This window comes from Copadichromis virginalis, linkage group LG18, assembly GCF_057382275.1.
Source record: "Copadichromis virginalis isolate Kocher_CV1m ecotype Utaka linkage group LG18, C_Virginalis_male_GT1.1, whole genome shotgun sequence".
Taxonomy (NCBI): Eukaryota; Metazoa; Chordata; class Actinopteri; order Cichliformes; family Cichlidae; genus Copadichromis; species Copadichromis virginalis.
This window is the reverse complement of record NC_140635.1, coordinates 4,967,028-4,990,911: the sequence shown is the minus strand read 5'-3', so window position 1 is coordinate 4,990,911 and position 23,884 is coordinate 4,967,028. Positions and strand designations below refer to the sequence as shown.

The window sequence follows — 23,884 nt, the reverse complement described above, 5'->3', positions numbered from 1 at the left end:
TTGCTGCCTCAGTTGTGGTCTGGAACCTGTACGTCGGTAAGATTAGAGCTTCCAGTGACTGTGAAGACTGAACCTAACTCAGACAGTTAAAACGATTCTTGAATTTTGATTTAATCAAGATTTTGATGCAAATTGGTGTTACTGAAGCTCAGAGAGGGAGGGGTGTGTTATTTAATTAAATTCAGGCTGGTTTAAATTCATGTTGAGTACCTCCTAAGGAATTGTGGACTGCATTAAGTCCACTGTAATGTCTAATTGGCTAACTTAATCTGAAAATACCATCGCAGATTTGTTTGAACAATGTGTCTTCACGTCACTGATTGTGCTATAAAGGGAAGTTCTCAGACATGCTCTTGGCAGACAGGGGAGTTGTGTGTTCAGTGTTTGCTATTATGTGCTCCACTTTTGTTCTGAAAAACAACTTCAGAAGCCTCTGATGGAGTACGGTTGAGGACCTGGAAAGTCCGAGAAGGAAGAGAAGGAAGTCAGTATGATGAAGCCCCTTGAATGTGTTGAATCTTTCTGGCCAGTTGCTTCACCAAAAGGCAGATCACACGAAGCCCTGTTTAACATCTCGTTTAGAAGTACTGTTAGTTTTTCAAAGAGCAGCAGGATTGTGGGGTTGCAAATTTTAAAGGCTTTGCAGAATTTCTTCAGGCCGGAAAGATGTTGGTTCAGGCTTTTGGAACACAATTTAAACAAAAACACAAAATTTACAGGAGATGCCAACAGTTTTATTGAACATACAACTTAATCAGAAACTTAAAAGAAAGGAAAGACCTCTAGCCTGTTCGCCTTAAGCACATGCAGGCCAAAAGCCAACAAAAATGAATAAAGATGAAGACTCCCGAGGCACTTCTGAGCTCCTTTATTGGAGAGGAGCTCCTCCTCCTTTATTATATAATCATCCATATTTTATCTTTAAACTGATTTAATTCCATCTTAAACTAGATTGATTTCCCCAATTTTGTCAAAATCATTTTCTTAAAAACATTTATCTATTAAATGTGTTCATTAATGTGTCACTTTGACCAGTCTATGAATTTACACAACTTTGCATTCCTCTATAATATTCAACATTTGTCTTGCATAACTTTCTGGACTTTCTTCCAATTACCTTTTCATCCATCATTTTTATAGTAAGGTCAGCCCATAGGGTCAGGAATAATGACTGTTATGCCAACCTCATAGTAAGAAGCAATTAATACTACAGATATTTTTATGCCTTTAAATCAATTTGCACAGTTAAATGTAAGCTATAAATTTCACAAATTATTCTACAACTTTTGGACAGTTTGGACCATCAAAGTGACTCACATATATATAAAATAATTACCAAGTGCATCTTCAAATCCAGTTTCAGTTTCTACCAACCAACATATCACAAACCATTCAAAATGGAACACTGTTAAAGTTACACATTAGTCCAAATTATTATATCTCAAAACAACAGCTGGGTATCAACAGGTGCCCACATAAAAGCAGTACAAGTTATGATATAAACATAGAGAATAAACAACCTAAGTATGTGGGTCACAAACAATATGAGTAACTGCTTAACATTGTCATTCCCGAAAATATTCCTTTTCTGTATACAAAGCACTTCCCAAATATGTCAAGCCAATGTAAAGAAAATGTAAAAACAAACAAACAACAAAAACAACAACAGGACTTCTAGCAGTGTGCAAGTCAGCGAAAAGTGATTGCAACTGTTTGCTGCTTTAAACACCTTCAAACTGTGAACTTCAGATAAACAACTGGCTTTAATTAAGGCTACCTCATGAACACATGTATTTTTTTTATACAGACAATTCCAATTGTGTTTTTGAGAAATAGTTCTTTTTACATCAAGACACCAAAAATATCTCAAGCACTGCCAATGCCATGACGAAAGAAATGAAGAAACTTCAGCCAAGACAAAGCCCATAAACTATAAAACAATAACGTCAGAAAAAGGTGATAAAGGTGCACAAATTTTATGCTGCAAGACAAACTCTGTTTGTCTTGTCCATGTGTGAAAACAGAAACCGAGCTTCCAAAAACCTTATGAAAATGAAGTTTTGAGAAAGTAGCTGTTCATTGCTTGGTTCTGGGTCACTGTGGTCACTTTCTTCAGGAAAAGCAGGAAAAGTTTCAGTCTTCTGCTTCAGTACAAGCGGGTTTTTGTCCTTACAGTCTTGTTGTGGAAAATCTGAAGTGACAGATTAAAAAAAAAAAAAAAGACAACAACAACACATGTTTCAGAAATTACAAGGTAATCTTAACCATTAGCAGGTTCCACATGATAAGCATGTTGCTCAGATATACCAATGAAAGGCATGTTGTGGGGAGAAGCTGTTTTGCTGACTAATTTAAAACCATTTTGGCTGCTCATTTACAAACTCTATGAAAAACACTCTTCTTCTGTGATCGATTTAACTTTGGAATCGTACATTTCTCAAGTGATTTAAACTCTTGTGATGAATCACAAATATGTGATATCAACTACAGACCATCTACAGTGAGAAAATACAGACAATATACAATCAAACAAAACAACAAAATGTTGTCATTTAAAAGTTAAAGTGCAGAAAACATTTAACACTTTACTTAAAATTTACAGGACACTCACTACAGTATTTATGTATTTTTTAGATTAATTATCCATTGCCTGATTGGTTGGGAGAATGGGAGGTAGAACCTTCACCTTTCAGGTCCCTCTTCTGTGGAAACAGCTGCCAGTATGGATTCAGAAGACAGAAACCCTCTCTAGTTTTAAGATTAGGCTTAAAGCTTTCCTTTTTGATAAAGCATACAGATATGGCTGGATGAGGTGACCCTGATTAGGCTTAGGACTTGCCAAAATTCATGACTGTTTCTTCTACTCACAACACCCTGTGTTTACAAAACACAGCCATGCAAATAACCTGTTCTTTTGTCAATTGGCCAAAACCAAGAAGGAAAAGAATTACATGTTTAGTTAACTTCCTGTTATTAAATTTGATATTCACTGTAAGTGCGCCTGCAGGTGCAGGAGCGCAGCACAAACGAAGGAGCGATGACTGCAATTCGTTGGGCTCATTTATAACAATTCTTACCAACATAGGACAGTCTTGCCAGATGGGCCACTGGGAAGCTAGAAATTTTGGCTTTTGGAATCAGTCAGTTTCCTTATTTCAGTTGGTCTTTAAATTTTTCATGTGCCTCTATTGGGGCTGCCACAATTAGTCAACTAGTCACGATTACGTCGACTTTAAAAGTCAACAACTAATTTAATAGCAAAGCGTCGTTTGAAGCTTTGTAAGATCCTGAAAGATGCAGGAAAAAGTAGGATTTAAGAGTGTAATAATGGACTGAAACAAAAGAAAGCAGCAATGCATCTACAAGGACGCCAGCTGTCGTTAAGTCTGGGAGCCTTCTGAGAAAATAAAAGAGAAGAATTTCCAATGCAAAATCTCCAAAATGGAACAGCCCTTCGATGGCAGTACAACAGTGATTCACAAGCATCTGAAAAGGAAGCATGTGGCGGCTTCTGACGACGAAGTGGTACAGTCGTCTCAGTAAGGTAATTGGCTAGTTAGCTGCTAATATTAGCGTAAACAGTGAGCTACTTACTCATATTGGTTTCCTGCTTCAGTGAAAGCTGCTCTTCTTCCTGATTGGTGGAGATTTCCTCTTGTTCATCTTTAGTCTGTGGAGGATCTGTGTCCTGCTGGTCCAGACTGGAGTTCCTCTCCTGGCTACAGACCTGTGGGTCATCCAGATCCTCATTTTCCTTACAATCATGTTTCTGTGGGAGGTCTTGATGGACACAACACAAGAAAGAAGTTACACTGTGAGCAGGTCTCTCAGATATGTGAGCGATATTTAAGGTGCACAAATGTTTTAAATATTATCTCTCATGCGGTGAACAGCAAAGAATTCTGTTTACATGCAGAAAGTCATCATTTATGAGGCGTAAAGCTCGCTACTCCAACTTGGTCCATGTGGCCAGTTATGCACATTTTTCATTGTCTTAACATTTTCCTACATTCTGCATACAGTTCTGGGCCAACATGACTTAAATCTATATTGTGGAAAATGTAGTTGTTTTTTTTTAAACAAACAGAAGATTTTAAATCCAGTTTTTATTTTACTGTGCTAACAGAAAACATGTCTTCAGTAAGGTAGTATGCCAGGCGGTAATGCACGTGTCTTTGTGATGTCATCACCTGGCCTTTTGATATAAGTCATATTCACTTCGGTATTATGAAGTCTGTATATTACAGATTCACATACCTATTCTGCTCAGCCGTAATCCAGGTTTACACAACAAATCCAGCTGTTCTCCAGTCCAGACATTAATCCCTTCATCCTCCTGCTTCAGTTCAAGCTGCTCTCCTTCCTCACTGCTGTGGGTTTCCTCCTGTTCCTCTTTAATCTGTGGAGGCTCTGGGTCCTCCTGGTTGAGACTCCTCTCCTGGTCACTGACCTGCTGATCATCCAGACCTTCGTGTTCAACAAAGGGACACAAGAAAATAGTGACTAATGTGATGATAAGAAAGATCAAGAAGGATTAAAAGGGGTCACCTATTGAGAATTTAGCTTATGGTTTCACGGGCTCTTGCATTCTTGCAGATGTTGCCACAGAAACATTCAATCATAGTCATTTGTTCATTGGGTGATGTTGATAACCTTACAGCTGTCTGGGATCTAATTTTTAGATGTGACTGCCAGTGATCATCACACACTGTGAATAAACAAAGAAATGAACAGCAGCATGATCTGAATATGATCATGAAAGCAGTTAAAGTATGCTGTTGATACTAATCTTTTAACATTTTACTAATAAATATACACTCACTGGTCACTTTATTAGATACACAATGCTAGTACTGGATTGGAGCCCCTTTCGTCCTCACAGCTGATTTAATTCTTTGTGAAGATTCAGGAAAGTGATGGAAACGTTCCTCAGATATTTGTGGTCTATATTGACCTGAATGCTTCACACAACTGCTGCATATCTGTCAATTCCACATCCATGATGCAAATCTCATGTTCCACTACATTCCAAAGGTGCACTGTTGGGTTGAGACCTGGTGACTCTGGAGACCCGAGTACAGGAAACTCACTGTCATTTTAAGGGCACTGCATATTTTCTCTTTTTTGGATTACTCTCTGTAAATCATACAGATGTTTGTGCTGGAATATTTAAGCAGATTAGAAGTTTCTGAAACACTCAGACCAGCCAGTGTGGTACCAACACCCAGCATACCATATCTCAACATTTCTGGCACCCAGTTTTGCCTTTCTATTTCTTGATCACCTGGAAGAACTAAAGAACTAATTTTATATTACTACTACAATAGCACTTTCCTCCCACTTATTATGGTATATAGATTATGTACAAGTTACTTCATTACTGGAGTTTGTAGAATCCTTAAATGGACATTTTGCAAGTTTATGTTTTACCCTTAATTGCAACACTAAAGAAATTAACTTCCTTGACAAAAAAGTAACAAAAAAGAGAAATCTCTGTACCTCTCTGTACCCCCAAACCTACTGGAATACATTACATTGCAAAACAAAAGAAAATGCTGCACTGATTAAAATAACTCTACTGTAACTGTGGGAAAGGTTTTGCAGAGTATAATTAAAAAAATCTAGCACTAGGTCTGGGTCATGAAAGTTTCCATCCTAGCCACCTCAAAAAAAGCTTACCTGTAAGCCAATTGATTAGCCTTAAACGTATCTGTGAAATTCCAGAACAATACTATGAGAATAAAGAAGAGATGTTGAAAAAAGTTAAAGAAAGAAATTATGAAGGACTTGATAAGATCTGCAGAAAAAAAAAGGTCGACTCAAAAAGTAGGAAGTTTTATTTAGAGATCAAGAAACCTCCAAAACATAAATCAAATCTTGTCTTCTAGACAACTTTTACACAAACACCCAGGAACATTAAAGAAATCATTTTAAAACATTGGTATAACCTTCAAAGTGATCCAAGCTTATCATTAGGGATTTTTAAAGAACCGCCAATGATAACTTAAGAGAGGTAAAAACATAACAGATAGGCTTGTCAGAGCTTCATTTTCCTTTTAATGTTCCTGTAGGTACTGTATTTTTTATATTAACTTGTTTGCAGGTTTCTGTGTACTTTTTTAGCATGTATTACATTAAGACATGCAGTGATTTTTTACATTGGGGCGATTGTAGCTCAAGAGTTGGGAGGTCGCCTTGTAATCAGAAGGTTGCTGGTTCAAGCCCCGGCTTGAACAGTCTCCGTTGTTGTGTCCTTGGGCAAGACACTTCACCTGTTGCCTACTGGTGGTGGCGCCAGTGTCCGGCAGCCTCTCCTCTGTCAGTGCGCCCCAGGGTGGCTGTGGCTACAATGTAGCTGCTATCACCAGTGTGTGTGAATGGGTGGATGACTGGATGTGTAAAGCGCTTTGGGCTCCTTAGGGACTAATAAAGCGCTATACTAATACAGGCCATTTATCTTTTCTCCCCTTTTAATCTGAAGTGGCTCAGTCCAGAACCTATTTGGGCTGTGGCTTAACCAATTTACCAATACCAACCTGTTAAATGATAATTGGTCAACTGCTTTATTTGTGAAGCTGTGATTGGTCTAATTGGAGATTTCTTTTTCTGTTTCCTGATTTTTATTTAAACACAAGCCATTTGACATTTTGCAATGACGCTGATGAAGACTACAAACCGCGTTGGTCACTAAATAAAGCTGTTGCCTATTACTTTACATGTCACTGGAGTTTAAGTCACCAGAGCCTCTATCCACACACTCCGAATGCCTCTAAAGATCCTCGGGAATTGTCCACATGTCCACATGCCCACATGAATCCTGCGATGATCCCGCAACCCCCACATCTCCACAAATTTACACAACTGTATTGTGTGACTTTATCCCGGGTCTGATATCAAGCAGTCTTAGCAACAGCAACCGATACCGCCAAACCAACGTCTTCAAACATAACTCAGGATTGCGATAGAATCTCTCAATGGTGCCATTGCCACTATTCTTCTTCTGTTGTACTTACAGTAGACTGGAGGTGTCAAAGGCGTAATACTGCCCTCATCAGGTCAGTCCAACAAAAATCAATTCCTGACAAAGTCTGGAGCTTTGCAGAAACCTGGATAAAGAATTTATCGTTCCCAATTATTCAAGTTGAGAATTAGCTGTAATGCCCATCTCTGACAATTCATTATGCTTAAGGTGTCTTACTGCAGACCATCAAAGTATGCTTAACACTTTACATGCCTCACACTCACACTGTTGCTTTATTTTCATCACAGCTGCAGTAAAGTAAAGATGCTTTATTGGCAAGGGTAGATTTTTCTTTTCCCTAATTTCCTTCGGGATTAATAAAGTATTCCGATTCTGATTTTCTCCTCTCCATCCTAAAAGCCATTAATACGGTTCATGCAGTAGCTGTGTCCAGAGACAATAGTCCCCAGATTCTTTAGAACATAGGTGTCAAACTCTGGCCCATGGGCCAAATTTGGCCCGCAGCCTAATTACATTTGGCCCGCGAAGCCATACCAAATTATTATTAGAGCTGGCCTACCGGTATTATACAGCTAACATATATTGTTTAGTATTAAGCTTTGCTTGTTCCATGTTCAGTTTTTCAGCAAAACTTGTTTGAGTCCATAAGAAGAGATTCATTCTTAAATCTGGAGGAAGATCTTTTTTTCAATAAATATTAATGTTAGCCCGCGACCTTGTTCCAGTTTTAAATTTTGGCCCACTGTGTATTTGAGTTTGACACCCCTGCTTTAGAAGATCCAAACAGATCAAACAAGAAAAGGTTTCTTGGTTCAGCTGAACTTCCTTCTGCACCACTTCTATTCTTAGTATCAGTTATTGTGTGAGTCTCTTCTTTATAACGGAAACAAAAGGTGACGCATTTAGGTCCATGACTTAAACTGAAAAGCAAGTGTCATAGTGAAAATCAGAATCATTATTCAACAGATATAGTTCTATTGTTTTTAAGATCCACGTTTTTTGTTGTTTTTATGGCATTTTGATTTTACCTTTCCTTTTGACATACTTTATTAACACAGTTTCAAAATCAGACAAAATAAACAAAATCAGAGTACGAAAAAGTAAATTGTTTTACTGTAAAAACCACAAACAAGTTTAACAAATAATTTTCTTAACTTGGAATGCAAATAGAAATTGTATGTTTTAAAAACTTATGCACAAGTTTTGCAAACAACAAAGTTATATGCAACTATTTACCTAAAAATAAAGCCAATGCCACAGACATTTTTAACCCATTTTAAATTATTTAGAGAGCAATCAGGTGTTTTGCATCAAATAGGATTCCACAAAAGTTATTTGTGCCACTCCAAAAAACAGTTTCTGTCCTCTGTAAGACTTAGTAAAACATCACAAGCCTGATACCTGCAGGCCTGAAAGCAGGAGGTGTATCACTGCTATTTTCCACCTGGATGCACACACACATGTACGAATACACATACATCCATAAATATTAAATATATGTAAATATGTAATATGTATGTAATATGTAAATATGTGTATATATACATATGCATACACATATCCACACACCCATACATGTATAAGTTGCATTATGCTTGAGGTGGTTTACAGCTGAGGTCAACTTTGGGCTGTTAAAGTGACTCATACATATAAAATAATTACCACGTGCATCTTTCGCCAGTTTCTACCAACCACATATTACAAACCTTTCAAAATGGAACACAACACTATCAAAGTTAAACATTAGTCCAAAATATTAGATAATAACCAATGTTGGAGAGTAACAGAATACATGTACCAGCGTTATGTATGTAAAATACAAAATATGAGTAACTGTATTCTGTTACGGTTACCATTTAAAAAGGTGATATTTAGAATACAGTTAGTTTGTTGAAATAAATGGATTACACAGCTGTTTTGTCCTGTTTCATATGTCAGGCTATCCCCTAAATATTTTTGGTAATTCCACGCTGGTGGAAACCCAAACAAGACTAATGCCTGGGTCTCAAATACTCTGGCAAATGATGACAATTAGAGACCAGTGAGTACACAGCTGAATATAATCTAACTAATAACACAGTAAGAAGAACTACACATAATGCACATAAACAGAAGGTTGACACAGTTAAACAGCAAACATGAAACCTAAACCATGACAAAGTCTAAGACTGAAGACACTGTGTCAACGATCCAGGAATCCTGGCAGAGTACAAAAAGAAAACATTTTTCATTAGCAGTCAAAAACTAATGTGTACACTTATGTCTGCATTTTTATTTTGGTAAATACGAACGAAATTATAGCAGAAAAGCTGTCACGTGTCTGGTCAAAAGAGAGTATTAATATATTTATTTGGTAGTTCAATAAAAGACTGCGTTCACGTTTGCAGTTTTGTCTTGTAATACAATATTTGAAATGGAAAAACAAACAAACAAAAGATCATATTTTAGGAATTGGTTGTGGGTGTTTTCTTGTTTATTTGTTTGGGGGTTTTTTGTACTACCTGAACACTAAAGTGGCCTTCCAATGACATGACAGTGTCAGAAGTGGCCCACAGCTCATTTAAGTTTGAGACCTCTGCTCTAATGTATCATCACACAGTAATAATACATTTTTGTAGTTGTAAAAAGCATTACTCCCATTGATTAATGTAATGGAATACATTACAAATTACATTTGGGGCCATGTATTCTGTAATCTGTAGCGGAATACATTTTAAAAACAACCTTCCTAACACCTATAATAACTTGGCAAATAGTTCTGATTACATTAAGACTCATGTGATCTCAAGCACTGTTGACACCGAACCAAAGCAACGTGAAGAAATGTCCATCAAATGTCAATCAAAAGCCCACAAATAATAACGGAATGGTGTCAGATAAAGGTGGTAAAGGTGCACACCTTTAAAGTTGTGAGACAAACTCTGTTTTTCTTGTCCATATGGAAACACAGAAACTGAGCTTTCAAAAATCTTCAGCCTTCCTAGAAGGATTTAAAAAAAACAAAACAAAACAAAAAAAACAAAACTTGTTTATACTGTTTATATTGGGTAAAAAGCCAAAACAGTCAGAAAAAGTTACATTTACCAAATGTACCTGTTAATGTAGTCAGAGACACATAAGCTCCGCCACCAACATTTTCTAAAAATGAAACTTAGCATGTAGCATGTTTTCCTATATTTCAACTGTACCGAAGAAGTGAATTTTTTCCCATAGCTGCTACAACAATATAGAGGCCACACAGGTGAAAAACCAATGTGTATTTTCAAACTTGACGTACGACTAAAAATTTTCCCACAGACACTGCAACAATGTGGCTTCTCATCTGTGTGGCCTCCCATGTGTCTTTTCAAACTTGACATATGAGTAAAACCCATTTCCACAGGCACCACAACAATACGGCTTCTCACCGGACTCTCATGTGAATTTAAGTTTGTGAGGGAACTAACACTTTTCCCACATGTACTGCAGCAATGTGGTTTCTCACCTGCGTGGACACTGATGTAGGCTTTCCAGTACTCAAGACAACTAAAACTTTTGCCACATGTGCTACAACAATGTGTTTTTTTTACCTGTATGAACTGTTATGTGACTTCTCAAAGTTGTTGCCACACTAAAGTCTTTCCCACATGTGCTACAGGAATATCTTTTTTCACCTGTATGTGATTCCATGTGTATTTTAAAAGAAGCTTTATGATTAAATCCTTTCCCACATGTGCTACAGGAATATGGCTTCTCACCTGAATGAATTCTTATATGACTTCTCAAAGTTCCTTCCACACTAAATTGTTTCCCATAGGTAATACAGGAATTTGACTGCTCACCTGTATGAATTTTTATGTGACTTCTCAAAGCTGCTGCCACACTAAATCGTTTCCCACAGCTGCTACAGGAATATTGCTTTTCCCCTGTATGCAATTCCATGTGTATTTTTAAAGATGTCTTGTGATTAAATCCTTTCCCACATGTGCTACAGGAATATGTTTTTTCACCTGTATGAATTGTTATGTGGGCTCTCAAATTTGCTGCTAAACTAAATCTTTTCCCACAGGTGCTACAAGAATGAGGCTTATCACCGGTGTGAATTCTCATGTGTTCATTTAAATGCATTTTTAGAGTAAAATTTTTCCAACAGGTGCTACAAGAATGCGTCTTCTCACCTGTGTGAATTTGCATGTGTTGTTTCAAGTTTTCCATCCTATTACATTTTTTCCCACAGGTACTACATAAATGTACTGTCTTGGAATTTTGAACTCTCAGTCCTGCTACGACTTGATCTGACTTTTTTCTGTGTGAGTCACCATCCTTGTTTTCTTCCTGATCAGTGTCAGGAGAGTTGTGAGAAAGGAGCTGGTCACTGCTTGGTTCTGGTTCACTGTGGTCGTTTTCTTCACGAGCAGGAAAAGCTTCTGTCTCCTGCTTTTGTACAAGTGGTTATGCCACTTGAGTGGTACTGAGTTCCTCCTGTTCCTCTTTAATCTGTGAAGAATCCTCCTGGTCCAGACTGGAGTTCTTCTCCTGGTTACGGACCTGCTGATCTGTGAGGCCCTCCTTGTCTTTACAGTCACATTGTGGAGGATCTGAAGGGACAAAATGATAATATCAGAAAAACATAAATTGGATCAACTGTAATGTAACCTCAACAATTAGCAGGTCCTTACATGGTAAACATGGTTCTCACATGTACCAGTAAAAGGTATGTTCTGGGGATAAGCTGTTTAGCTGACTCAGTGATAGACATTTTGGAAATCTAATTTCCGTAAATAAAAAGATGATCATGCATCAGGTGAGATTTAAAAACAGGACAAAAATTTTGCAGTAAAAAACAGATTCTCAGACAAACTAATGCTTCTAAATAAATATTAATGCTGTATTTTCTGTGTTACCAGCTGACTATTGACTCTCTTCAAGTCAATGTTATTGATACAGCACCAAATCACAGCAACAGTCGCCTCATGGGGCAGCTGATCAAGCCTCGTCGGAGGAGCTACTTAAGAGTGTGGTGGAGCTTTCTCCGACGCTGGATCATTGCGTGGCTTTATGTTAGTCTCTTGGCCAGTTAGTAAGTTTAATCTGCTGCATTGTTATTTTCCCAGGAGAAGTGTGGAGATGAGAGGGCAGCGAGCACGGGGTGCTCAGACACTGAGGAGCGGGGACAAAGAACACTAACACTGGGAAGAGGACATGTCACGGGAGTCGGGAACGCATTCGGGTTTTATTGTTATTTTCCATGCACTGTAAATAAACGCACTGCTTGCATTCACAGCTCCTTCCTCACATTCCCACAGTTGGCCAGCGTCAACTGTGACGGTCTGTCTCCCGAATCCAAACTGGAAACTGGTTTTACAGAACAGGGGCCTGAAAACTGAAGGCTCTCCTTCCAATTCTACTTTTAAATACTCTAGGAACAATGAGTAAGCCTGCAGTGCGAGAGCGAAGTGATCCAATTGGGTGATATGGTACTTGCCCTTGTGTGTGAATAGCAGGACTTTGAATTAAACTGTGGATTTAACAGGGAGCCAATGAATGGAAGCCAATATAGGAGAAATATGCTCTCTTTCTAGTTCCTGTCAGTACTCTTGCTGCAGCATTTTGGATTAACTAAAGGCTTTTCATGGGTTTTTAGTACATCCTGATAATGATGAATTACAGTAGTCCTAGAAGTAATAAATGCATTAACTAGTTTTTCAGCGTCACTCTGAGACCGGATATTTCTAATTTTACAGATTTTGTGCAAATGGAAGAAAGCAGTCCTCCATATTTGTTTAATATGTTCATTGGAGGACATATCGTGGTCACAAATAAAAATCACAAACAAATAATAATCCCATCCAGAGTATCTCCAAAAGTTGATCCTATTCATCTGGATGTAGCGTTTCGAAACGTTTCGTCACTCATCCATGTGACTTCTTCAGTCTCAGCTGACTGCAGGTTTTCCTAATCTTATAAACTGTAAATTTGCATAATGACTGAACCTAGCACCACTGAAGGATCAATGGGCTGCGAGGTCAGTTCCTTCATCATAATTATGGAAATTCTCACGACCATTGATCAACAACCACTTATCAAAGCCCACTGATCAATGGCCATGAGTACAATTCACAGAGAGTTGGGGAATGGCTGCAATCACAGCATTGTAAGACGGCGAAAGATGTACCTTTAGGCCCCCTCCTCGATTCAGAGATTGTCTTTCCCTTTTCACGTAAATCGCCTCCTTGACTCCGCGCTCAAACCAGTGTTTATCCCAGATGTCTTAGCATAAGGGCCCTTTCACAGCGGATGGAGCATGTGTTGCTAATGCTAACTGCTAACTAAAAGCCAAGGATTCAGAATTTGTTGCGCTGGCTGCTGAGCTCTGTGAGTTTTTGTGACAGCTCTATGTGTACTAGATGCGCCTGCTCCTTGTCGTTTCTATCTCTGACTTTATGTCCTCTTCTAGAGTTTGTGTTGTGTTATCTTCAAATGTTCAATAAAAACATGTATTGCTGGCATATAAAAGGGCATTTATTCTTCCAGGACCTGAAGTTCAGTAAAGCACCCCTTCAACAGCCAAACCCATCTGTTCTCTGACACAAAAAGTGGAACTGAGTAAACTGTGTGTCGGTGTGACGTAGTGCAGAAATATATATATACGGATTTAGCTGGCAAAGAATTCTGAGCTACAACAAACACAAATCTTTTTTCTTTTTACCACACACACACCAAATTTTCACATATTTTGATTTACAAGGTTACAAAAACTCAGTACACATGTATTTGTTACCTGCTTTAAGGTGCGTATTTGAGAGTTATACTACAGAGTCAGGTACTTCTGATTCTTCTCTTGTCACATGAGCTACAGTATCCAGAGTCGTACGTAGTGAGGAGGTAAAATTATTAACAAGATAATCGACCTCTGTTGGAGTAGCATTCAGGGAGCTGCTCTGCGTTGGTACAGGGCATTAAGGATAACAACAGTGGGTGAATTAAATTCTTAAACCTTGTTACAGCACTTTCAGAAAGACATCGAGAGACCTTGCCCCACCCTATCATGTGATTTACTGAGGTCACATGGCCCAGGATATGAGTGGGCGTTAAGTTATTGTCTGGAACCGTCTTCTGACCTTTCTTGAGCTCAAGAGCTAAAGAGAGATTAGAGCATCCACCAAGCCGGGCATTTTAAAAACTTACACTTCTCTATATTTCATAAACATGTAGCAAGACAAACACAACCCTGTGTATATTGCAGATATTCATCAACAGCTGGCCACACCCTCAGGAAGTCCACCAATAACATCACTACACAGGCCTTGTGCTGGAATCCAAAGGGTAAGACAGGAAGACCCAGAAACGTGGCACAGGGACACACCTATCATAGTGTTGTGTGGTTTGTGAAAAGCTTAGTTTAAAATCGATAATTTATTTTCAAATTAAACATTCGGCACTAATAGGGAAAATTGTCAATTTTAAATTAATTTTAAATTGTCAATATATTTAAAAAGTTTACAAAACAGATGCATTAATGCTGCTTATTGCAGTTGGTCTTTAGATTCTTCATGTGCCCCTATAACATATCTCTGAGGTCTGAATAGGACCCAACATGAGTTTTATTCAGTTTTGTAGTAAGAAATCCATCCATTACAGCTTTGCATACATATTACCGTATTTTCACGACCATAAGACGCACTGTGCTAAAAGGCGCAGTCTCAGTTATGTGTGCCATTACTGTATTTAACACACACATAAGGCGCACTGGATCATAGGGCGCATACAAGTACCGTATGCGTATTTAAAAATAAAGCGGGAGCAAACCTGAGTTCGGTACCTTACTCACATTTTTATTACCAGTAATCGTCATCATCAACAACATACAAGCATACAAGTGTGCATATTTAAAAATAAAGCAAGAGCAAAACAAAGTTTGGTACTCACATTTTTATCATCAAACCCATCGAAGTCCTCATCCTCTGTGTCTGAATTGAACAGCTGCGCTAAATCTCCATCAAACATGCCAGGTTCACTGTCTTCACTGTCAGAGTCACTTTCCGTGCCGTGCGGCTCCTCGGAAATGATGCCGGCTTACGCGAAAGCTCGAACAACAGTGCCAGCAGACATGTTAGCCCAAGCATCTACAATCCATTGGCAAATTGTGGCGTAACTCGCCCGGCGCTGCCTTCCACTCTTGGTGAAACTGTGGTCTCCATCGGTCATCCATCGCTGGATGTGTTTGTCGCCGATGTGTTTGCTGCAGTAGGAGCGGAAGATGGCCAGCTTTTCCTTATAATCCGCTGGAAGTTGCTGCGCTACCGTAGTCCTGGTCCGGATGGAAAAATGGCACCGTTTCATAAAAAGTGAAAGTGAAACTGCTTTTAGCCGAATGGTGACCGTCGAAACGCTTCTCCCGCTCGTTCTTTGCTCGATGATCGCCTTATGTCCGCGGAAACTCAGCTGCGTCTTCTTGACCTGCCGGAGCTTGTTTTCCAGCTTCCTCCACTTGCGAACCATCGATTCATTAATCTTAAATTCTCTCGCCGCTGCTCGATTTCCATGTTCCTCCGCGTAGCTGATGGCCTTCAGTTTAAACTGTGCTTCGTAAGCGTGTCTCTTTGCCATTTTCAGGGTTGTTAAAACAACGATGTCCTGCATAACGCACATACCTGTTCTTTTACACAGGTATGTGCGATAAAGTCAACGCACACACTTCACCCTTTAGCGTTCTCATGGTGTTCTCTACTACGTCCTCCTTACAACACACAGGGCGCACTGCGCTATAGGGCGCGCCGCACTTTTTGAAGAAAATCTAAGACTTTTAAGTGCGCCTTATGGTTGTGAAAATACGGTATGTGCAACTTTACTTCAGTGTTCCACTTGATGCCCAGCTCCTGCCTGGTCGAGATGATGGTATCTTTGGCTTCCTTCTTCAGTGAAAGCTGCTTTCCTTCCTGACTGATGGACAATTCCTCCTGTTCGTCTTTAGTTTGTGAAGGATCTTTGTCCTCCTGGTCTGGAGTTCCTCTCCTGGTTACATATCTGCCACGAATCTAAAGAAAAAGAAAGACAATAAAAAATAAATCAATTTTATTTTGCCTACATAGTAGAAGGTAACTTTGCTTCTAAACAGGAAAATGTGTACAGTTAGGGGTTCAAGTGGATTTAGATAGTATTCTGGTCTAAATAACCCAAAATGTGATGTCCATATATGTGGATGCCAGGTCCTAGGAGGTTTAACCAACACTGGCCCGGTGGTGCCACCCACAATGCCAACAGTGATTATTAGACTTAATCCAAGTAGATTTTTGCTCCTTTGTCAGCACCTTGAGGTTGACACACTGATCTACGAAGTGCAGTGTTATTACAATAAGGCCAACAAGCTGTGGGCTTCCACTTCAGTGACTGTCAGTGAGATGTTTGTCCATTCCTCTCTCAGAATGTCCTGTAGTTTATCTCTGACCTCTGACACAGCTGCTGTCACATCCTCAAAGTAGCTCAGAGGACGGATATTGATGCTGGATGAGTCTGTAGACTCACTGAGTGCTGACAGTGAGGGGTAGTTGTGTAGAAACTGGATGTGATCCTCTGTGTGTGAGAGCTGCTTCAGCTCAGCATCTTTCCTCTTCAGCTCAGTGATCTCCTGCTCCAGCTTCTCCTGAAGCTCTTTGACTCGACTCACTTCAGTTTCCTGCTGGGATCTGATCTGCTGCTTCACATCAGAGCTTCTTTTCTGGATGAGATGGATCAGCTCAGTGAAGATCTTCTCACTGTGCTCCACTGTTTGATCAGCAGACTGATTGATGGCCTCCACCTCCTGTTGAAGCAGCTTCACATCTTTCTCTCTGTCCTGGATTCTCTGCTGATGTTTTGTCGACTCACCTCCAGCTCTCTCTGCCTCTCAGTCCTTTCTGCTGCAGCTGAGACTGTGTCGTGGCCTTTATGTTCATCCACAGGGCAGAGATAACAACCCTGGCCGAGATATCAAAAAATGTTGGTTTATGCAATCTGAGCTAAGAAGGATGCAAATCAGCCATCTTAGGGTTGACTGGTTGGGCTCTCAAGCTTTGGCAATACGGACAAGAGAACTGCTGTCTTGTGATAGCCTCATGACCACAAAGAATCCAGAACACTCTTCTGTTCAGCAAAGAGTCGTTCTGCACCTGGTTCCCAAAAGTTGATTCTGTTCAGCAAGTTAAGCAAATTCAAAAAGCACCATACATGTTTTTTGTTGAAGAATAAAAGGAGAGGTAGAGTGTGTCTGTGCACAGAGAAAAACGCCCCCAACAACTATTAAGTTTTATATACCTGTGCAGTGCAAGTCTTCCTCGTGTTTCCAGATGTTATCCAGCACTCTGAATCGCTCTTTCCCAGTCCAGGCGAAGATTTCTTCAGACTCCTGCTTCACTACAACCTGTACTACATCCTGACTGGTGCAGACTTCCTCCTGTTCCTCTTTAATCTGTGGAAGTTGTGGACCATCCTCGCTCAGACCAAAGTTCCACTCCTGGTTATAGATCTCCGGGTCATTCAGACTCTCCTCTTCCTCACACTTCATATTGCTGTAGGGGATCTTAAAGGATAAGGGGACATAACAAGAAGGTTACTAATATGATGACAGGAAGGCACATCTGAGCAAATATATTCTAGCAAGTCTGTACACTGAGAGCATGTTGCTCACATATGTGAGTGAAATTTGGAGTGTACAAATTGGACAAATGTTTAAGAGCACCTGTGTGAGTGACTCGAGTTATCACATTTTTACTGACAAAGTTCAGAGTGCACAACATTCAATTGCTGATGCCAGCTTCATTTAAGGCAGTTTGATTTTCACTGTTGTATACTGAAATAAAACAGTAATTACATGAATTAAAATTTATATTAAAGCAAATGGTAACAATTTTTCAACCATTATTGAAGAAAAAATAATAATAATAGGACAGCAGTAAAACAATACATAAGAACAGATGGTAACACAATGTAACTTGATACAGGGTTCTTGAAAAGTAGCAAGAAGTGAATGTGTTTAACTTTTTTGATTATGGGATTAGGGCTGTGCGATATGACCAAAATCTCATATCCCGATATTAAGACATCCATCGTCCTGGGAACGATATAAATCACAAAAATTTAACATTTTCTATAAATTCTGTGAATCTCGGGCAGCTCGACTTGCATGAAGTGTTTCCAGCTGGGCGTCTCGTACCTGGAGTCGAGTGTTTTAATTGAAACGATACATTTTTAGACATAAGTTGTAACGGTCGCCGTTTTCTTTGTGAGTATTTCTTACACGGCGTGCTGCGGGGAAAAGCCTGTTCTAACGTTTGAGTCTAAGGTTTATTTTTTAGCACCTGGCGGCTCTTTTTTGCTTCTCATCCGTAAATAATCTGCTCTTTCACGTGATTCAGTTTATTTTGAAAAGTCTCAACAGGATCTTGAGCTTTATTGTGAAAGGTTTATGTGGAAAATAAACACGCGGACACATGGTGGTTTTACCGTCATTGTTGCTAAGGACAAGGCAAAAAAACAACAACAACTGCTTCTCTGTCTGTAGTGTGGTTATATCAAATATAAAGAGAACTTTAAAGAAAGAGAGAACTTTAAAAAATTAATATAGCCACTACTGTGACCATCAATATAATGAAAAAAATGTTGCCGTAAACAGTTTATTTTGTGACACCACGAAACAAACGATAGCGTAAAATGAAACATAGACGTTTTTAATATCGTCATCCGATATATATCGTTATATCGAACAGCCCTAAAGGGAAAAAGGAAAAAGGACTGTGGAAGTATACTGCAAAAACTCTCTTGGAAGCAAGCCAAGAGGGTCAGATTATGTGGAACACACAGATTTAAAAAAAGGAATGATAATGAGGCATTTGTAATAACTAAGCTGTAAATATAAAAAGATCATGGTCCTTTGTGTCTGAAGGATTTCCCTCCTCTCTTCATTTCTTTAGTTGTGGAAGGTGGGGGCGGGGGGGGGGGGGGGGGGGTAGTGGGTCACTTCATGTGATTTTTGACGAGATTTAGTTCTGCAATATTTTCATTTTCTTTCACCAATTCCATAGAATCAATGTACCATTATTTAATAACATTTGGAACACATTTCTGACCTATCTTGGTTTGGTTCAGACACCCAGGGCTGAAGACACGCACACCTCCACGAACACAGAAAAAATATACAAGTTGCTGCTCTTAGCACAGAAAAACTGTTAATCCGGCCAGTATTCACCCCCAGTGAACCACCACGAGGATTATTCTGTGCCATCGCTGCTCTCTAAAATCATGACAAACATGTACCAAGCTCCTGTCCCATAGCCGTCTTTTTTATTGATAAATTTTAATTGTCTATTCCATTCTTATTGTTTAGCTGCTTGCCTTTATTTATACTCCTTTTCTTCTTTAATTGTTGCCGTTCAATTCAAATCAATTTAATTTTTAATTAAATTCAATTTTATTCATATACCACCAAACCACAACAACAGTTGCCTAAAGGCACTTTTTATTGTAAGATAAAGACCCTACAATAATACAAAGAACACACCAACAATCAAATGTTAAGCAACCACTTTGGCAACAGTGGGGAAGAAAAACTCTTAACAATATATCATTCAGTCATTCAGGTAACAGTCGTCTAAGGCGCTTGGAAAGAAAGTAGCTAGATTGCATGTTTCACCTCCTATCCGATACACTTTTTTTTAAAATTCTAAAGCCAAATGGTGGATAGTTCCAGGAATTTAAAACCTGGTGGGAGTTGCCCCTTATGTCTCTCATCACACAACAAAGGTGTGAAAAGAGGGTCAATATCATAAGAGATTTTGTGTCAAACCATTGTGACACCCTGCCTCAGCTCATCATGTGACTTGAAATCACCTGTTCAAAGATGGTCGTTTAGAGTGCATACAATACACCAAGGGTAGGCAACTCCAGGCCTCGAGTGCCGGTGTCCTGCAGGTTTTAGATCCCACCCTGGGTTAACACACCTGAATCAAATGATTAGTTCATTACCAGACCTCTGGAGAACTTCAAGAAATGCTGAGGAGTCATTTAGCCCTTTAAATCAGCTGTGATGTATCATGGACACATCTAAAACCTCCAGGACACCGGCACTCGAGGCCTGGAGTTGCCCATCCCTGCAATACACTGAACACTTTAAGTGTGTGTAAACACACACACTTTAATGGTGAAATGTAAATTATGTAACTGTGCACAAATGTTCTTTTTTCCCCTTTTCTTTTCCGTTTCCGTGCTTTGCCTTCACACTACTTCCCGTTGCACGTCTAGTATTGTGTCAAATATTATTGAAGTAAGACGCACGTTTTGTAGTCGATCGTGTTTACATACCTGTTTGTTTCGGATATCCAGCAGTATGCGCTCACAGCTGGTCCTCCTCAATCATAGCTTATTAATATTTGAGATTTCTTCGCCTGCAGTACCAAGTCTCTCAGATACTGCACCGAACAGCCAAAACATCGCGTCACGTCCGTTTTTTTCTTCTTCTATTGCTTTTCTGGCAGATTGGACTGAAAGGCGTACTAGCGCCCCCTAATGATTCACATTGAGCACTGACTTAAAGGAATAGTGAATGACAGAGATCTCAAACTCATTTTAAGTCGTCAATCACATAAACCAAATTTTAATCTTGAGTGGGCCAGACCAGTGAAACTCTGCTTTCTATCGATTTAAGTACACACTTCAGTATCAGTTTGAAATAAAATCAAACAAGCTGAGCTGAACATGATCCCCTCTTTAGCAGAAACTAAAATTAGAGCAACTGAAACAAGAGCATTTTACACATGCTGACGGAGCTGCAGACGAGTAAGGACAAAAAGTATCCGCAGGAAGTCCTTTTTTACCATTTTATTAGCTTTTTACGTCTTGATGCATTCTCAAACATCCACTTAGGTAAATCTTCAAAGGTTGATTTTGTTCATCTGGACGTATCGTTTTCAGTGGGAGAAACGTTTCGTCGCTCATCCAAGTGACTTCTTCAGTCTCAGCTGACTGCAGGTTTTCCTAATCTTATAAACAGTACATTTGCATAATGACTGGATCCGCTGTAGGAACAACGGACTGGGAGGTCAGTTCCTTCATCATGATTATGCAAATTCTCATGACCATTGATCACCAACCCTTGATCAAAGCCCACTGATCAATGGCCATGAGTACCATTCACAGAGAGTTGGGGAATGGCTGCAATCACAGCATTGCAAGATGGCGAAAGATGTACCCTCAGGCCCCCCTCCTCGATTCAGAGATGGTCAAAAGGGAAAGACTTTTCATTTAAGTGAAAATCTTTAGGGAGAAACTTTGTGAGCATTGCAAAATGTTGCTGCACTTGTTATCAGAGTGCATAATCCATTCTCACACTCAGCTGCTGTTGACAAAGATACTCAGCAGACTGAGGAGAAAGGTTGTAACAGGGAATACTGGATTCAATTCGATTCAATTCAATTTCATTTATATAGCGCCAAATTACAACAAAAGTCACCTCAAGGCGCTTTATATTGTACAGTAGATACAGAGAAAAACCCAACAATCATATGACCCCCTATGAGCAAGCACTTTGGCGACAGTGGGAAGGAAAAACTCTCTTTTAACAGGAAGAAACCTCCGGCAGAACTCTGTGAAAGAGGCTCCGATTTCAGATTTCCCAATAGACGTCCACACCGAACGCGATAGACGTGACCAGAGCGTCAGGTTACAGTTTATTGTCCGGAAGGAAGTTATTCTCTCTAATATGATGTGTTCTCAATGAAAATTAATATAGTCATTTATGCATAGTGAGCTTTTTGATTTCCAATTAAAAATGTAGTATTTTATTTACAACTGTACTAGTTCTCACCACATGATCAAACTCCTCACCTTATCACTATGGAAGAAACTAGCCACCCTTTGGAGAAAAGTCATTTACACTGCTTGTATCTGTGATCCCATTCTTTCAGTCACTACACAGAGCTCATGACCTTAGGTGAGGGTGGAACCATAGATTGACCAGTAAATCCATGGCTTACACTAAAGCTGCATCAAAGCTCAAACCCCAGGAGAGTTAATGGCTTTCCACATTTATTCATTTGACACCTAAAGTTGATTTTTGATTTCCTGAACTTTCTGGGTTGAAGTTAATCCACAGTTTTCATCAGTGAAGGGTTTTAGGGCTTTTGTAGAGGACACTTGTCTCTCCCATCTTTCCCATGGTCCCTTAACGCAGCATCAGTGTTACAGCTTGTGACTCCGGTGAACAAATTGACACAGTGTGATATTACACATATTTAAATCTCTCTTTACTGATGATGTTGAAGCTGCCGAAGGCACAGTGAAGCTTTTACACTGAGGTTAACAACTGAAATTTGAAAACCAAGAATGCACAACACAAGAGGTTGCCTTCATCCTGCTAACAGGGATGGAGAGGAAGGTAAAGCATTGCACCTTAGTTTGTCCATACATTTGACAATTTGCCATGTATTTAGGACAAGTCCTTTATAATAAAGGTTACATTATAATAAAGTGCACTGTGTCATAAAACATAACATATAACATTTCTACTAAAATATGCCGCAAAAAGGCAAATGTGCATTTTTTTAGTCATAATTACACTCAAACACCGTAGCAAAAGTCAATTTAGTACGTCCTATGTTCTATATATCCTTTTTATTGGATTTATTCTATATGCTGCCGTCATCATCATCATCATCATCAACTTTATTTATAAAGCACTTTAAAACAACCACAGCTGACACAAAGTGCTGTACATTGGAACTGTAAAATAAAATTACATGAGATATAAATAAAAAACAAATAAAAGAAGAGTGAAATCATTAATTAAATAACTACTGCATTAAAAAAAGAAACTAAGTCTCACTGAGGTTAAAAGCCAAGGAATAAAAGTGGGTTTTAAGACGTGATTTAAAAGTGGACAGTGAAGGGGCCTCTCTAACATGCATGGGCAAATTATTCCATAATTTTGGAGCCACAATAGAGAAGGCCCTGTCCCCTCTGAGCTTCCTCCTGGATCTCGGTACCTCCAGGAGCAGCTGGTCAGCTGACCTGAGAGACCGACAGGGTATGTGGGGATGAAGAAGCTCAGAGAGGTAAGGCGGGGCAAGACTGTGTAGGCATTTAAAAACAAACATAAGAATTTTAAAATTAACTCTAAAAGACACAGGCAGCCAGTGCAGAGAGGCCAGCACGGGGGTTATATGCTCTTTTTCGAGTTCCTGTTAGGAGTCGTGCAGCCGCATTTTGAACCAGCTGCAGACGTGAGAGCAATGACTGACTGACCCCCACATAAAGTGAGTTACAGTAGTCCAGGCGGGAAGAAATAAAAGCATGGATCACTGTTTCAAGGTGCTGCCTCGAAAGAAAAGATTTTAGTCTTGCCAGTCGCCTTAAATGATAAAAACTGGACTTCACCACTGCTCTGATTTGGTTGTCCAATTTAAAATCACTGTCCAACTTAAAACCAAGGTCAGTAACAACAGATTTAAAATAGACTTCCAGGGATCCTAAAACAACAGAGGAGGACTCACAGGGACCACTGGGTCCAAACACCAACACTTCTGTTTTCTTTTTATTAAAATTTAAAAAGTTTCGAGCCAACCAAGCTTTAATGTCATCTAGACATGTCAAGAGAGGTTTTATGGAGATGGCATCCTTGCGTTTTAGTGTCAAATAAATTTGGCAGTCATCGGCATAACAGTGAAATGAGATCCCATGCCTTCTAAGGATAGAACCCAGAGGCAGTAGATACAGAGAAAAGAGCAGTGGCCCTAAAATTGAGCCCTGTGGGACACCACATGACAGAGGAGCAGAAGACGATTCGTAACCGAGAAGGCTGACAGAGAAAGTTCTATCTGACAAATAAGACCTAAACCAATTGAGTGCAGTGCCACCAATACCCACTACATCATGTAATCGAGAAATTAAAATATT

At 39.4% G+C, this 23,884-nt stretch overlaps 1 protein-coding gene and 1 pseudogene across 1 annotated transcript; both read right to left on the bottom strand.

The window, feature by feature from the left end:
* Nucleotides 1-9,348: 9,348 nt before the first annotated feature.
* Nucleotides 9,349-11,572, bottom strand: LOC146687046 (uncharacterized; annotated as a pseudogene).
* Nucleotides 11,573-15,049: 3,477 nt separating this feature from the next.
* Nucleotides 15,050-20,393, bottom strand: LOC146687045 (uncharacterized). Its single transcript, XM_085438011.1, has 3 exons — nt 20,297-20,393; nt 17,255-17,519; nt 15,050-15,999 (listed from the first exon to the last, which is right to left on the bottom strand). Exons 2-3 carry the CDS (start codon nt 17,502-17,504, stop codon nt 15,932-15,934), a joined length of 318 nt encoding a protein of 105 aa, XP_085294137.1. The 5' UTR covers nt 17,505-17,519; nt 20,297-20,393; the 3' UTR covers nt 15,050-15,931.
* Nucleotides 20,394-23,884: the final 3,491 nt, after the last annotated feature.

Bases quoted from the DNA above. Each gene is read 5' to 3' on its own strand.
- LOC146687045 (XM_085438011.1), bottom strand. From the start codon at position 17,504: ATGAAGTGTGAGGAAGAGGAGAGTCTGAATGACCCGGAGATCTATAAC. The intron at 16,000-17,254 runs GTATATAAAACT...CTTTTTCTTTAG, and splicing joins GGAAGACTTGCACTGCACAG to ATTCGTGGCAGATATGTAAC.